General features: G+C 37.9%; 1 protein-coding gene across 1 annotated transcript in view; it reads left to right on the top strand.

The window, feature by feature from the left end:
* The window catches only part of MAN1A2 (mannosidase alpha class 1A member 2), a 133939-nt gene that overhangs the window by 83731 nt on the left and 32315 nt on the right, over positions 1–17893 (top strand). The window contains exons 6-8 of the mRNA XM_009102611.4: positions 2880–2974; positions 4386–4509; positions 4926–5019. Of these exons, the coding sequence (XP_009100859.1) occupies positions 2880–2974; positions 4386–4509; positions 4926–5019 (313 nt within the window). The remainder of the gene's footprint in view (positions 1–2879; positions 2975–4385; positions 4510–4925; positions 5020–17893) is intronic.

The raw sequence follows: 17893 nt of genomic DNA, 5'->3' as shown, positions 1-17893 counted from the left end.
CACTTTAATGAGCACAGCAGAACTCTCTGGACACATCTGCAGTTTCCCATAAACGGCACCTAACTTACCACTGCCTGCTACATTTCTTTTCCTTCCCTCTCTCCAAAATGCTCTTGTGGTCACTTGGCTCTGATAAAATCCTATGCAGCTGTCTCCCAGTTCTTACTCCAGCCTGCATAGGTAAACACTGTGCCAAGCACTCAGTGGTTTTTCTGTGCAGAAGTAGCAGTGGGATCGGACTGAGATGACAGTAAAGGCATGCCTTCAACCAATTTTTTGTTTCTGTACATTCAGTTTTAGATGAGAAGCATATAAAGAGGGAGTGTTGTACCCTTCTGATGCTACATCAGTGTTGCTCAAGAGTCCTCAGCCCGATGGAGGTGACAGGAAAGTGCCTTTAATCATAGCCAGTTTGAGCAGGTACTGCTAACAGCCTGGTTGTCTGAATTAGCAGTTCCTGCTGGTGCTCTGATGCTGAAATGGCTCTGTGATTGCTTTGCTTTAACTGTCTTGTCCAGATTCATGCACACTTAGATCAGGAAAACATTTACTTCATACACTCTGGCTAAAATCTCCTTCCTCAGATATCATACATTTCAAACTCATTAAAAGCTGGATAGCAACGTAAATAGTTAGCCATTAAGAATATTCTTGAGCAAGGATGTTTCTAAGGGTGCTCTTCCATTGAATATTCTTACCCTAATGTTTCAGTATCTTGTATTAATAGCAATATGATAGTGCATAGCACTTTCAGAGGGTGCAAGATACGAAAGCTGAAGATAAACAAATTCATATTACAAATGTCTTTCCAGACTATTTACTATTTCCCTGGAGGTCATCATTCTGTTCTTGAGTAGGTATTGAAGCTTGTCTGCACTATAGAGGGAGTCCCCCCAGATGACTCCCAGTTGATAGTTCTGTCTGGTCTTGACCCATCTGCTACTTAAAATTCTAAAAGTTCAACATCAATTTTTGACACTTATTTATTGATTCAAATGAGGTAGTTCTTATGCAACTGGGCCAAGACTGAGGTTTTAGTTCTCTTAAGGGTTTCTTTTTTTCCCAGTTACCATAGATTCCACCTGTAGTATACCTCTTTCTTATACTATGCCTTCCTGTTCTGAATAGGTCCTTTATTCAAGGTCAAAGTGCTATGTGAATTTTACTGCTAAATTTCTGCATATTTTCTCAAAGACCGTCTCTTGTCAGTTTCTTTGCTAAAAATCATTCAAGATGTATTGCTTCTGTTGCTTCGCAGTTCTACCAAATCATATTCTCAGATATATCCTTTTTCAGTTTAGACATATCCCATCTTACAGTTCATATGGAGAACCTCTCTAAAAGTTCTTTATCCTGGCTCATTGCTTTCAGATTCACCTCTATCTCTCCATACCCCACTGCATCAAATACAATTAGATGTCATCTTTAATATTTTCTTCTGGTTTATTTCATGTCTCACTAGTCATTTCCTCAAACATTAAGATATTGATTTTTCCCACCTTCATATGAAAAATAAGGATGTTCTTCATTGCTTATTTTTCAGCTTGCTTCTCTAGTGAGCATCTCTTCAGTTTCTTAAAAATCAACTGCTGCAGTCCTTCTTAAAGATTTTATTCATTTTGATTACAGATTACTGGTCAGGTAGTTGACAATAGAATTATAGAATATCTCAAGTTAGAAGGACCTTTAAGGACTGAGGAATCCAACCCCCTGCATTTCTCAGGACTAGCTAAAACTGAACCATGTCACTAAGAGCATCATCCACAGTTTTTGAGCTCTGACAGGCTTGGTGCTGTGACCAGTCTCTTAGTGAAGAACATTTTCCCTATCTGAAATTGCCCTTATGCATCTTCATTAGATTTTTTCATGTCCTATTGCTGGTCACCAAAGAGATTATGTTTCTATGCTACATCTGTGTTGCATAAGTTATTTTGGGATGTGGTAGTTTTTTTTCTAACTGGTTTGTATGGTGCATGAAACTGGTGAATAATGTTATCTTCAGATTAAGGAGATACTTGTCCAGAAATGTAGCAAATACTGAAAGGTCATTAATTAAAATGTGTGCTAGCAACTAACTGGTCAAAGCAGGCTCATACCATGGGGTATGAATTATTATATTATGTATATCTAGATACCAAATATGCCTTTGGAAAACATGCTTGCAGGCAGGCTTAGAAGGAACTTTCTCCCAATTGCTTGTCTGTCTAATGAATGTTGGGCTCTGAGTAAGGCTGATACAGATTTATGTTCTAAAAGTAAGTAGAAATAACACTAGAAATTACTGAGATTTTGTCCTGTCAGTAATTTCTGTGAGGGATCAGACTGAAGGGGCAAGATTAGCCCTGGAATTATTTTTCATATGCATTATTGATGAAGGAAAAACTAGAGGAAACTGCATATCTGGTTTTGCATAGCCAATATTTGTAAAAGAATAGGAACTCTGTGTGCAATAGACTCATTAAAAAGAGGCTGGAAGTTTGTGAAAGCTAAAATGCTTGGGTAGGAGAGTTGTGTCTTGGTTTTTAACTGAAAAATACAAGGTATGATTTAAAGACTGTTTTAAAAAGCACTTGAATTTCCTAATAGCGGTGGAGGGAGGTGGGAGGAGACCTGATATTCTTCTGTAATAGGAATCTAAGAACTGTTGCTGGAGTGATTGGAAGGAAAGAAATCAAAATGACAAGTTTGCTTTTCATGTTCAAATCTAACCGAAAGTTATAAAGTGAACAAGTGGCAAAAAATTATAAGTTAATATGTTTTTTACAACGTAAAGCTTTTTTAATACAAAAAGGTAGGTGGGGCAAGGAAATTTCAGTCTTTACAGTTCTGGGAGATAAATCAGACTTTGTAACTATTTGCAATTGATCCTACTATCTTAGGTTTTCAAGATCAAAGCAGTGCAACTGGCAGGAAAACTTCTTCCAGCCTTCAACACACCTACGGGTATACCATGGGCAATGGTGAATCTGAAAAGGTAATGAGTTTTCTTTTGTGAAATGTCTTCCTCCCCCTCCCTCCAACTTAAAATTAATAATGGCATACATCAGTTTTTCTTAGTAGTGGAACTGTAGAAAATGCAGACAAATTGTCATTCCTGGCATGTTAGAATAATTTTGATGGAGTTCAGCACATTATTCTAACTCATTAACTGCAATACATTTTGATCCTGTTTTTTTGTGGGTTTTTTTAATGATTCTGCAATAAATATTCAATTTGCCATTGGACCACACTTAGTGTATTATTCTGTGTGTTGTTCTAGAGCTTAATAATTGTTTCTTTGGTCATTATAAAATCTGTTAAAAATCAGAATTGTTTGCAGGACATGGTTGAGCTTACTGGGTTTTCTGTACTGTTTGAGGTGTGTATTAGAAGATTCCCAGCATTTGAGAAGATGATGGGACTCTGAAGTTACTATTGCATTTTACATTTTAGCTTGGGTATAAAGTCTGACATGCTGAAGTCAGCTGTGGTCTGTGCAGATGGAGAGACTCCTTATATGACTGTTCAGGTCAGACTGAACTTAGATGGTCTGCCTTGCCTCATGGAAAACAACTGCCTTGCCTAATTTGTTGTATTGCTTGCTCAGTGCTAGGATTTCCCTCAGAAATGTCTTGATGCAAGGCATTCTTTACATTTTCACTATGTCCTTAAACAGTAGCTGAATTAGGATGTATATTTAGATTGTGTGAACACTTACTCATAACTGAAATAATTTATGAGAGGAAGTAGAAGTAATCTTCAGAAATACGTGGTTAACTACAGAAATTAAAAGACCCAGTCCTGAAAGGTGGTGAAAACTCCCAGATTAGATTAAACCAGAGGTAATTTAGGAGTTAGGACTAGCAAGATGGTATCACTTTGAGTGCAAAAGGTAGGGGATATGTCACATTTTCTGCTGATTCCTTAGGTGAAACTGAGGAACTCATATATTGTGCCAACAGTAAACAATCCTATGTTCCTATGTAGACACAAATAGGGAAGCACATCCCACACAAGCACAGGGAACACAGCAGATCAGCAGGAAAAGGCAGCAAACACTGCCACCTTCAAAACTTGTCTTGCCTTGATTCTTGTTCTTAAGAACATGCAGTGAATAAAGAACAACTGTGATTGAGCCAGTGTTAAGTCATCATGTTTGTGTGACTTCATGGTATTCTATTATTTAAGCATAGGACTTTTTGTTGATGAGGTTATGGTATCCTTATTCCAAAAAGATCCAACCAGTGAACCAACTGACCAATCAAATCACAACTCCTGTAATCTTAAGTGTGGGTCAAAATATTCTTGTTGCTTGCTTAATTGGCTGTGATCATTGTGCTGTGTGCAATAATTCTGAATTTTCTGTTGTTTTCTTCCTTCCTTTATGCATATTTGCTGGAATTCAGTGGTGTTGGTCGAAACTGGGGCTGGGCTTCTGCTGGCAGCAGCATCCTTGCTGAGTTTGGTACTCTGCACATGGAATTTGTCCACCTCAGCTATTTGACAGGGGACCCTGTATATTACAACAAGGTGAGTCTCAAAAATCAATATTTTTATCATACTTCTTATCATAAATTTCATTAAAGGGGAAGTGCTTTCAATATTAAATTTTACTTCCATTTTTGGAAGTAGCAGGTAAATATTTTCTTGCTTGTATTTCTGTTACCAAATAGATGTAAGTTTCAAGTAGAAATATATGATAACACAGATTTTCTTATTTATTTCAGAATACATTTAAAAATCATGATTTTTAAGCACGTTTATGTGAGCAGTCCTTTAAAACCAAAACCGTACCAATCTGAAGAAAGCCCTCAGGAAAGCTTGTGGTTCAGATTAATGAAATTTGCTACTAAAAATGAAAGAAAACTAAAAAAGATTAGATTTAACTTTGTGCAGAGGGCAGACAAATGTTGTTAGCGGTGAACCTGATTCTTGATTTAATTTAGGTCATGCACATTCGGAAGTTACTTCAAAAAATGGATCGTCCTAATGGACTTTATCCAAATTATTTGAATCCAAGAACAGGCCGGTGGGGTCAGCGTAAGTATTCTTATTTTATTAATTCCTAATTAGAAGTCTACTTCTTACTTTGTTGCTGAGTTGCAGATCAGAAAGTTTATTCTGTAGGGCACAAACAACATTGCTTGATAACATAAAACACAGAAGGATTGCTTGAACTTGAGATCTCCTGAAATGAATCTTTGCCTGTCTCTGTCTGAAGTCACAGAGCTCACTTTTTAGGGTACTTTCTGAAAACAGCTTGATGCTTAATCTGATGCCTATCCTTATGTTTATCAGTCAATAAAATCTTCAGTAATAAAGAATAAGGCTGAAAGTATTTCCTCATTTTGATTCTGTTCCTGGTTTTGTTCTGCAAACCATCTGGTAAGTGGATTATTGTATGGTGACGTGCATTATTGCATGTTTGTGGTGGTTAAATTGTGTTAGGCACTGACATCTACAAACATAATTCATCTCCTTAGTGGCATGTGAAATGGCATGATGAACCTCCTTATAGATGTAAAAAAAAAAGAAAAGCTTTGGAATGAAAAGAAAAAGCAGGCATTGTTGCTGACAAGTTAAGAGGAGAGATAAAACATCAAGAGAGAGACGCAAACATGATTCCTTTCTTGTAGTGGTTCTTTCAAAAAAAGTTGAGTGGTTTTTGTGCTTTGGTAGTGGCAGTGATAAAAGAGAATTTTTTTCTTCAAGGTTTTATTTCTTTTTCTTTTATAAGTGCAGGTCTATTTAGGAAAAACAGGCAAGATGATCTATTTCTGTCCTGTTTGACATCATTGATAGGTTTTGGGGATTTCAGTGGTTGGCTGTAAATATCCAGCAGAACATGTTCTGGCTTGCAAACTGAGAATCTGCTTCTGACTTTGAATCTGGTATGTGAGGGAGATGAATGCAGCTGTCATTGCAGTCATTGTGAAATACTTGTCTAATCCCATCTTTAAAGCCAAAATTCTCTCCAAAGCATCTTATATCTTTGAGTGAATCATGACACCATCTGAGATGGGCAAATGGATTGATGGGACAAAATCTTCTGATAAATTTAAGTTTAACAGCTTATTCAAAAATAAGAAAATACGCAAATACAAATACTCATACATTGTTTATTCAAAAGACAATTTTGTATTTTTGCTTTGTAACAATTTTTTGTATTTTTTTTTAAATTCCTAACCATCTGCTTGTGCTGGTTTTATTAAAAGTAGTCTAATGTGATGTATCACCAGGGTTCTTTAGAGGCTGTTTCATAGAATCTTGGAATGGCTTGGGTTGGAAGGACCAAGTAAAGATCATCTAGTTCCAGCACCCCTGCTGTGAGCAGGGGCACCTTCTGCTGGATCAGGTTGCTCAAAGCCTATAACCTGGACACTTCCAGGGATTGGGCATGCTCACCCACACAGTAAAGACTTTCTTTCTAATATCTAATTTAAACCTACTCTCTTTCACTTTGAATCCATCTCCCCTTGTCCTGTCACTGCATGCCCTTGTAAAAAATCCCTCTCCGGCTTTCTTGTAATTACAATGCACAGAGTTAGTATCTCCTGGGAATAAAATACTCCTCATCACTAAAAATAAACATACAGTGAAAAGTTTAACTTTGCAGAAGTTTGGTGGAGTTCAAACATACTATTAAATGGATTTTGCAAGATAATACATTTGGGACTCAAGTTTAGGATTACGAACTGAGACTTAGGTTCTGAGGGTAAAAAGAAATACAAATTCTTAGAGCCTTTAATTTTTCTATGCTGATCATGAGTTTATTTCCTGGAATTTGGTGATTGGTGTTTGGGGTTTTTTTTTTAGCAAATAAGGTTCCAAGTGCATATTCAGATATTCTTGTAATATTTCTAGGATTTTTACAGTGCAACAATATCATGGCTTAGGATAGTAGTCTCCATTTTAGTAAAAACCACATCTACTGCTCACTTGCCCTCTGCCTGCCTCCTGCACGACAGATCACTGGTTGAGATAAGAACAATTTACCAGAAACAACAGTGAGATAAGAAAATGAACAGTAACTCTGATAATATTAATAACAAAAGGTATTAGACAAAGAAATGGTTTACGTAGAAGAGAAGACCTGTTCTTTCCAGCCAGTTTCTTCTCCCTGACCAGAAAGGATGCCCTTCTCCTGAGAGGAGTCATTTTCCCTGCCTCTGGCAATGACCTGAGATGGTACTGAACAACATTAGGGTCTGGCCATGCCCCCTCCCAGGTGCTCTAAAAATTAATGCTGTCCCAGCTGAAACTAGGACAAAACAGCATTTGTAAACCTGATATTGATACTGTGGAGACTAGATAGCATAATTCTGCATTTCCTTTCACAAACTTGGATGGAATGATGAGAAAATGTCTCGGCTGTATGCCTGGTAGATCACTCTTTGGTGCATCTACTTGCAAAAATTTAAGTTACAGTAAAGGAGCACATGGTCTGAAACACTGGGGAGATGGGATGGAGTAGCTGGGGCTTAGGCAGGAATTTCTTTCTCCCTTGCAGAGGTGGTGTTCTGCTATGATGAGTGAATCGAGTAAAGATGATGCCTTCACACCCAACATCCCAATACACTAGAGGACTCTAAGTGTCTAAGCCCCCTACACTGTTACTGGTTTGAGTCCCATGGTTGGTATTACAGGCAAGCAAGGCTTTTATGTTCCCCTCAGAAGGTAATTTCAAAGAGCATTGTATTTGGCTTGTTATGTGCCTTTGTAATGGAAAGACTGAGACAATGGAAAGAGTATCAAAGCATAGCTTTTCTTTTTCCAGCTTCTGGGAAAGCTGCCCTTTTCATCTTTGCTGTGACCTTTAGTTTGATGCATCTTATCTTGTACAAAGTACTTTCTGCAGATAAGTTTCTGAGAATTATTTCAGAACACTTTATTTGCCTAGATACAAGTAACTTCACTCTGACCTTTCTAGTGTTGCTTTCCTTTTTTTTTTTTTCCTTCAACAATTTTTTTCTCTGCTTAGACTTTTTGGTTCAGTTCTAGTTAGTTTTTTTGTTAATCTGTGCAGTATTCCAACTAAGTCACGAGGGGTGTGAAATAGATAAATAAATCAGCATAAATACATACTGAAATACTCTGCTGAAGAACTATGGGATATAGCTGCAATATAGCATCTTTCTAGTGATGGGTTTATTTTTTATTTCTGTACCCTTTATTCTAGTGGTGAGTACCTTTATTCAAAGTAGTAATAACATCAGTGGTGATGGGAACTTAGCAGTCAGATCATTTAATGCTATTACTACCAGTTGATTCTTAGTATTAGACAAAATATATGGTGGAAGAATTCATTTAGGTCAAGTTTTCTCAGCGGTTACATTTTTTCTTTGCCTTTTTATTTATTTTTTAAAGAAAAAAAATATATTATTTGAATAGAAGAGAAATTGTATTCTTTTTAGAAGTATTGCTGGTTTGTTTAATTTTGTTCCAACAAGCTGGTAGGTAAACTTGAATGTTTAAAGGAAATTCCTGTTGCAAGATTGTGGGACAAAAGGGAAGCATCATTTTCTGTGGTTTTGGTGTGGCCCCATAGGATCCATCTCTACTTGCAAACAAAACCTTGTGGAAAGTTCTTGGTACCTTCTACCTTAATTAGAGTATTAGAGTTAGAGTATTTTGATACCTTCTCAGAGCTGTTTCCACTAGGAGCCTAGGCACACCCTAATTTTGTGGGATTTAACCAGAGGTATATTGGTCCCCCAGTCCTCTTTGTGTATGCAGGGTTCATGAATGGTGGTAAGCTAGCTTTTGTAAAGGTCTTTCAGGCCTTTTGGGGATCAGCAGTTGTTACAGAGTTTTTCTGTGCTTCAGAATATTTCTGTCCTAGCCTCAATAGATCTTAGGCCATGTTGCTGTGTCTTGTTTGTTTTGCCTCGTTTAAAATGTATGCTCAAATGTGGTCTGTGCTCCTCTTGGGTTAGGAGAAGGGGAGTGATGTGTGTGATATGCTGTAACTTTGTCAACATTCTTCTGATGTGAGGGTGCAGGGTCCAGTGAGTCATTTCTGCTGGGCTTTGATTTATCAGAGTGCAGGCCTTCTGATCTCAGTATAAATAGCATGTTCTGCAGTTTCTCTGCTGGGAATGATGTGCTGGGGACAGTGCCCTGAGATGTGCAGACCATCTTTTTCACTTGTTTGTCTGCTGGAGCTTACAAAGACATGTCCTTTCTTCCAAAGCAGTCAGTGTTTCTGTTACAAATGCCTGAACAGCTATAACCAGTGAAGTAACCTACCAGTCAATTAGTAATAATCATTTCATCAAGAAGGATGGGACCATTTCTTCCAGGTCCTTAACAAGTTATAGAGATGAGTCAAATCATTATGTCAGTGTGGCATTAATCTACAGGCATGTCTTTGAAGTGATTACAATTTAATTAATATAAATTTTCATTTGCATTTAATGCACTTGACATAGCCCTTGAAGAAGGGTGACAGATTACTTCTTTCTTTTACTCCCTGCCTCAATGAAGTAGCAGCAGCCAGGGTCTGAAGCCACAGCAAGCAGGACTGAGCAGGGACTACTGCTTCATCCCATAATTTCTTTGCACTTGAATGCTGTAAACTCCAATTGTAAGAACTGCTGGGTGAATGGCTTACTGGTCATTGCTAAATCCCCATCCTTTCCAATGCAAATGCTTTGTAATACTACTGGACACTTTATGCTGTGTAGCAGCAAGGGGGTTCATTATACCCAGGAGGAGGAAAATTATAGCTAAATATTTGGGGTTAAGCTTATAATGTGCAGGTATTATTGCAGCATGGGGGCTGGGACAGACATCTTTTGAATGAGTTCAGCTCAGTATTTGTCAGCTCACTGGGGCATTTGCTAGAAGCAGAGCTTCTAGCAAATGCCTACAGGAATGATGACAAATTCCATTTTTACCTATGGGCTAAGGTGATGGTCCAGTAAGAACAAGTTATTTACAATACTTCTGCTTTGGGGTTTCAGTTTCTGTAAGACTGAAAGGAAAATAGCTGTCAGAAAGGATTTTCTAACCTCTCACATTAACCTTCAGTTGACTTTGTTAGCTTTTTGTTTACACACACTGAGTTGTTGGAGCTACTCAGAAGTTAAGAACATCAGAACTTTGAATTTAGGTTATTTTCAAAAGCAGTAACAGTGCTTTCTAGAGAAGCTTCCTAAACAGATGTAACATAAAGTTGACTAAAAAGCTGGGATTTCAAAATTATGGAAATTCATTGGTACTGAAGAAAAGTGATTTCTTAAAAAATTAAAATATGTTGAAAAAATTTAGTTTGCATTTGCAAACATGTTAGATGAGAATACCACCTGGAAGGGCAATAATAAAAGAAATGCCAAATCTGCATGTTATTGCAAAGTCAGGGCATGCACGTCACGTTTGCACAGTTCTGTAAATTGGGCATTCTTCCTTTCTGCTTTCCAACACTGAAAATAAACTACTTAATTTCTTCAGTTTCCAACATCTCTTGCAAGTAGTAATGTTATTGAAGGGGAACTTTAATTACTCTTCAAATCTCATTTCCTGCATCTGAGCTACCTATGGAATTACCTGGATTGGTTACTAAGAGAGTTGTCAGTTTAACTAAAGTTGGGTTTTAGGCCAAATATGGCTTCCATATGCAAGTAAATAAGCAGAAATGTCATACTGTGTTAATCTTATATGTTTATTTCACCTTAGTGATATGTGGGCACATTGATAAGTTGCTGTGAAGTAAGCTAGCATGTGAATTTACAGTGCATGAGGTGAGCATTGCTATTAGGAATGTAGCAGCAGACACCAAATTTGTCACCACCAAATGCTGATGTGATCAACATTCAGGCTACAGTCTGTTCTCTGCTGCTTTATTCATGTCTCCTTACAGAAAACAAGCCCCTTACTCAGACTTGCAAGTAGTCCAGGTTAAAAGCCCAGTGTGGGACACTCTGTCATCATCTTTATAAGGACTCATTGACAGTGTGATATTGATCACAAGTGATCAGAGTATTAAATGCACTAAATCTAAATGGTGTCTCCCATGTCAAAGTGATAGGTATGCTTTAAAGACTATAAGAAGATTCACACAGGTTATTTAGCCTGTTGCACTACCTTAGCCCCCTCTGGTGATGTTCTCACTTTCTTGCAGCTTCCTGTACCTGTTACTACAGAGTAGGTAGAGGCACGACCCAGGATGGCTGAATGGGGGAAGTTTACGTCTTCTATTTCCTAGTTGGTCATGGTCTAGACTGGCCTTCAAATAAACTTAAGCAAATACCATTATGGATGTGCCTGTTGCATTTTCTTCAGGTGGTCTTTAATTATCAACAATAACTGCTTAAATTAAACCAAGAACTTTTAATTTTAAAATGCTACTTGGAGGAGGCATCTGTAGATTTAATTTATTTGTGTTAGATTTACCCTTCTTTTAAAATGGTGAAATTTTCAAACTTTGGAAAATACCATTAAATTACTGTCATTAAGTCAGTGGAAATACTGGGTGAATATTCCAGGTTTTTTATGCCTGTCTGTCCAGCTGGTTTGAGGCTAATGCCCTTGGGCTGAGCAAAGTAATTAAGCAAAGGCTTCATTTAAACTCTTGCAGGAAATAGACAAACCATGAGCAATGCCTCCTATCTATTTTCATTTGTGATACGATATGGTATCAAATACACAGCACCATCTGTCTATATTTATTTTTCAGAATTTGAAGGAACTGTGAAAATAAATTTGATGTTAATGTATATAACATGGTTAAAGATGATAAGGAAACCACTGTATTTGAAAGACTCCAAGACCTGTGGATTCCTCCTTCCCAACACTTGAAGGTTAGCCAGGTCCAAGTGTCCCCATCCCCGTGTGATGGATGTGACTGCTGAAGTTCCCATTTGCAGTCAGGACATATTCCAGAGGTGCATTAAGAGGACACTGATGCAGCTGCCCACACAGAGAGCCACCAACAGCCCTGCCTTTGCAGCACCCCTGTGTAGTCCTACCACAACTCACCTGCAACATACCCACAGGTAGCCAGGTTTTGATCGTCTTCCTTATGTTCACTGTCAAGTAGATGCATGGGCTTGTGCCCTTCACAGGTATCCTCATGCTCATGGACCCTTCAAATATTACCAGAGGCTCTCAGTCCAATACCTGTGCTTGCACCCTGGACCTGTGCAGCCATCAGCACAGAGCTTGGGTCTTTTCATATGCAGGTCTCTTGCTGTCCAGCTGGGAGTTGGCTAATGAAGTATACGTGCACTCAGGATCGAATTCACTGAGAAAAACAAACACACACAGGTGTTTTCAGTTGCTGGCACGTAAACCTAGGGCCCTGGGACCCAGTATCAGCCTCTGTGCTCTGCCATCCAGCTCTTCCAGCCCCTATGATCTGCAGACCCTTTTTGATGAAGAAGGTGCTGTCACACTCTCTGCATCCCCTTGTGAGAATGCAACCACTGAGAAAAATCAGCATGTCAGCTGAAGGGTATTGCCCTGTCAGTGTGAGCTCTATCTGATCCATAGGGAGAGTGACTCTCTAAAATGCACACTTTCAAGAGTGCTACAGAGATAGAAATCCAGATCCTGATTTATTTATCAGTTATTGGGCCTTTCATTTTTAAAATTAAGCAAGAAGCCCTTTCAGTCTTTACACGTGCCTCTGGGAGATGAAAACCCTTGCAGATGGCAAGGTGAAGTGAATAATACTGAAGAATGAAGTAGTCTTTGAAAAGATTAAAGAAATACTGCAGATAAATATTTCAGATAAAAATGTAATTGTTGCATAAATTAAGAGGTTGATAGTGTAGTTAGAGGTAGTGCAAAGATGCTAGTTGTGGAAAACCTTTCTTTGCCAGCTGAAGCTGCTCATGATCTCCTTTAACTGTGAAGATGATATACATTCTTGCTTGTACCCTTACCTATTTACTACATGCCTTGCTTAGCACACGGAGTATCTTTAATTATGTCTATTAATACCTGTACCTTCTTAAAAGAAACTAGCAATGCCATGAGTCAGGAAAAATAAAACTGTGAAATGTAATGTCAAGTTCTGGCAAAACATCCGTAACCTAAAAGGAAGCAAAGGGAATTGGGTCAAGTCTGCCTTGTATATTCCAAAGTATTTTCCAAAACTCATCAGATAACTACTTTCTGTTTGGACTTGTGCATAATAATTTCTAATACTTGCAGATGATTATTTTCCCCTTCAGCATAAGGAAAAGATTTTCTCTCTCTTAAGTAGAAATGGTGCAGAAGTAAAACAAATGCATATTGTAAAAGAACATGTAGAGTAGTTCCCAACTTGACTGCATTTTTGCACATTTATTTGATTTAGCAAGTAAATTTCTTTTTTAATTCGTGTTTGGGACATCATTTATAGAAGTGGAAATATGTGATCTGTTGGATAGTTTGGACATTTGTGTAAGCATTTATTTATGGAGGTTTTGCTATTTGAAATCTGCTCTCAGTTTATTACATTATGAACAAATAAAACTACCTCAGTATTTCTAGACTTCCAGTAGTAGGCATGCTGTTGCATATGAGGAGGTGGGGGTGGTTCTTTGCAGTTTAATTTCTTTTGCTATCTTGGCAGGTGTCCTTAATTTTACTCTCCAATTTATTTTGTGTTGTTCTATCCTTTGGAACATGCATGTGTTTTGAATAGAAGATAATCTGTGTAATCTCTGCTGGGGAATTCCCCTTGCACTTTTGCTTTACAGCTTTGTACAAATGTAATTAGCTGTGTTCCAGGAAAAAGCTGCATTCAAGTTTGTTTATTCATTAGAAGCCAAGAGCAAGATAATCTGTTAAAACTTTATTTTAATGAAATACAACAGAACTGTGCATTACAGGGAATATGCTTTTAGAAGACTACAAGGTTAAGGTGCTCTGTTGGTCTGCTGAGCAAGATGCTGAAAAAGGGGAACAAATAAAAGCTTGGTTTAGTGTGTTAAAGATTCTATTGTTATTGGAAGGTTAAACATGTATATGAATTATGCATTTGAAAAGGAGTGTCTATAAATAATTCCTAAAGAGAGGGTTTGGATATGGTGTAACTTTGGGTTATAAGAATGCTTGCATACATTGCTACATTGGCAAAGAGATTTATATTTCATTTTGCTGTACCACCAAGCTATACTTTTAGAGCATGATCTCGGTGGGGAGTGCATCAATATCTAGAATTTGTGATTTGTCCCACAGCAGCTTTTCCATTTGTCTTTCTCATCTTTGTCATTTACTGTGAATTCAGTAAGTTCATCTGTATTAATGAAGTCTGGCATGTTTAGGGTACCACCTGATATTTTTAAGAGCTTACACTGATGGCTTTGAAGACATTAACTTGAACTCATTGGGGAGTAGAAAGTTATCCTTTGACACCTCTGTGGGTTTTTTAGAGTTTGATTTCCTGTGGAATCTCATTATTTCTGTGATAATTTTATGCCTAAAACTGAATTTTTGAATCACTCTTCACTTACTAGTTTCTTGCGAAAGGGAAGCCTATCAAAGTCCACTTACAAACTTGTTACAGCCTTATTAAACTTTCTTGGTTTTATTTTATTCCTTCTCCGTAATTTGTTGGAGGCTGTGCACTTAAGTGTTTTGATCAATGTTCTCTAGATGATTGGTAAATTCAGATGACACATCTGTTGTCACATCTGACATCTGTTTCCTTTTATTATGTCTTCAGTGTGTGAGACTTCATATTCTGAGTTGAACGTGGAGATGTAACTGCTGGTGTTCACATGAGAAACATTTCCAGTTTGGTGACATTGAGAAGAGAGGGTCTATAGTTCTGTTCTGTGAACATTGAATGTATCTCACCAATGGCTTCTTTTAATCCTGAAGTTCCACTAGGAGTTGGAGTGCCCTAGTAGCAGCAAGCTAAAATACTGTCTCGACTTGAAGATCTGTGTGATATGGTCCCATATGACATATATAGTCAAGTAAGAGAGGGGTGGTGATGAATGCAGTCCATGTATGGTGTGGTAGCTCAGTCTCAGTCACAGAGCATGGACTGAACAAGTCTTAAAATCAGCACAATTTGCCAGCACTTAGAGAGCGATCAAAATTTCAGGTGGCTGCGTGCGCCATTTCAAGCATTTGTCATGAGAAGAAAAATAAGAGCTACATCGACTGAAATTTAGGAGGAAGAAACAGTCAGAATAGTCTGGATTTATATTGCATGTGGTATAATCCAAAAGTACATCAAAAACAAGGAGTGTCTTTCCTTGCTCCTCAGAATCAGTTTTGTCTGCTTCCATGTGGGAGATATATATATATATATATATATATATATATATATATATATATATATATGTAAATATATAAACTGCCATGTCTTGATTCAACTTGAAGGGTGAAGTTTTTGACAGTGGTTTTGCCAGCTGATTTGGTGCAGATGAGTGTTGGACTAGATTTAATCTAATAAAGGTTTCACTCTCCCATGTTCTTGTTTATAATTTTCAAGAGCAGAATTGAGATCTTCAAGGAAGATTAAGGTGAATAAACTAAAGGGTGTAATGACCTTAAGAATTTGTCAGTCCCCCTATATATGAACTCTTATTCTAAAGGGACTCTTTGGGTTTTGGTGCATACTTGGAGCAGGAGGTGTTATCCCTTTTAGCTCTTTCACAGCCACCTTGTCAAGTAAAAAAAAGTCATCAGAGACAAGCATGCATGTGACTTCCCACCAATCCACTGCAATCCCAGAGGCTTTGTTGAAGCTGCCCACACAGATGGGATTTACAGTGACACCAAACTTTGCTGAGAGGCAGGTGTGCTTCATTTGGGTGGCTCTGTGGGTGAGTGTAACTACCTTGAAAAGACAACTTCAGGTGATAAAAGGCTTCTCAGCAAACACACCAACATAAGGATTTAATACGTTTCTAATTTTAGCATGTGGACTTGATATATTTAGTTGATTGGTGTTTAATTCTTGAATATGTCTTCTGAGAGATGACCTAAATCTTTCCACAATTATAAATAATAGCTGGAATGTTTCAATGTAAGAAAAAAAAAAGAAAAAAAAGAAAACATTTGTTCCAGCTGTAAATTCCTGAGAGTGAAAGTACAGTCTGTTGGAAGATACCAAATTAGGCTACTCCTTTGACATTACAGAATCATACATTACATTCAGTCTGAATAAATGTTTTGATTCTAATAACATTAGTTACCTAAATATGTGTATTAGTTGGCTCGTTATACTTGCTGGTCTGTTTCAAAGTATTTCTGTTGTCTTTGGACACACTTGAATTGTGCAAGTTTAACTGTTTTTAATCTTTAGTTTGATAGTCCCTACAGATCTAGGAAGCAATTTTGCTTAATTTTATTATATGAGAAACTGGTAGCACTTATAATTAAGATTGCTTAATACTTTCCATTAAGTGATTGTATTTTCAGTTTCTTGTAGCTGCCAGACTTTAGTTCTTCCAACTGGAATATTCTGTCTGCCTCAAGCTGTTCTCTTGGGGTTTCTTTAAACAACTTGGACAAAAATGCTTTAGTCATCTCTAAATGAAACTAGAAATGGAGCGTGATTCTACTCAGATTAAAGTTTGTTTTTTCAAAGAGTACAGTTAAGGAACTCAAGAACCGTCCATATTTTTCCAAGTCTTGTTAAAATATTCACATCTAGTTTCTCCATCTGGAGTATTTAGAGTTCAGCTGCTCCATTCTCCAAGGCTGTGAGCGCTGAGCAGTCATGCCCACACACCCCCAGGTCGGGAGGAGCTGGGCGAGCTGTTGCATGTTGCTGGGTTCTGTTGTGGCACCAGACAGTAGAATGGGAAGCAGTGTCTGTTCAGCTACCTCCCAACTGATAAATGCTTAACTTAAATTCTTCAAATGTGGTTCTGTTATATGAGACCCTGAATGTTTTCAGAAAAATTCTCATGCTGGTAAGGTGTTCCTTAGTGATACATAGTTTATATTTGACTGTAAATTGCACCTCCACCTCCTTTTACCAGGCTGCCTTTGCTGCAGTTAATTTACAAGTGTTTGCACTTTTAGCCAACCACTATGGCTTATGACATCCTTAGGTTGAATTTCTGCTGTGAATTGCAGCAGCTGCAATTTCCAGGGCCTCAGCTTTCTGGATTTAAGGATTAAAAGGGGAGCTTGCACCTATTTAGAGCAGCTGAGGAGCAGTAAGTCCAACTACATGAAGTAAAGATTGAACTGAAATTTAATCAGAGTCAGCCTGAAGACAAACAGAAAAACAATTCTTTGGAAGATTCCTGCACAGAGAAAGAGGGTTCCTCCAGTGTGAGGCCAGTTGGTGCAGGCCAGAACAACTAATGGTGGTGGGATATGTGGGCTTCCTAATGAAAGTCGGTATTGGCTTAATCACTTTGTTACACCCTCCTGGTCACTTAACTTCTCTACTCTTGATCTCCTTCTCTGACATATTACAATAGCACTTTGTCAATTTGTGATCCTTTAGGAAGATCAGCCTCCCTTTTTATTGTTTCCTTTTTTTGTTGCAAAGTAATTCTGTCCTCTTGCTCTTGGTTGAAATGAATCAGTGGTTTGTTTATCTTGGCATTTCCAGTCTACTGAGTATAGCACAGGTTTTAGTGAGTTTTGCTTTATTTTAAAGTCAAAAGTGGCGATTACAGTTCTGATATTTCAGTTTATAAATGGCCAAATTAGTAATTTTTTGCTTGGGTGTTCTCTCTCTGTCTCTAGTTTAAAATACTGAATCAGTGTTGTAGTTATAATTTGTGAATTGAAACTACTGTGGACATAGTTGATCCTCATCACCACCTGTTTGTGCTTCTGAACTGCTCCAATGTTATCTCACCGTCTTGCTTTCCAGCAGGGCAGCCTGTGCATGCTAAACATGCCTCTGCTCAGTATTGTATTGCATCTTTTTTATTCTGTGTGCAGTGAGCCATGCAGAAACTTTCTGCTGAGGGTGGATGTGCCAGGGTCAGGGAGGGGCAGT

Source organism: Serinus canaria, chromosome 1, assembly GCF_022539315.1.
Source record: "Serinus canaria isolate serCan28SL12 chromosome 1, serCan2020, whole genome shotgun sequence".
Classification (NCBI taxonomy): Eukaryota; Metazoa; Chordata; class Aves; order Passeriformes; family Fringillidae; genus Serinus; species Serinus canaria.
The sequence above is the reverse complement of the archived record's forward strand: the minus strand, read 5'-3'. Positions and strand labels throughout refer to the sequence as shown.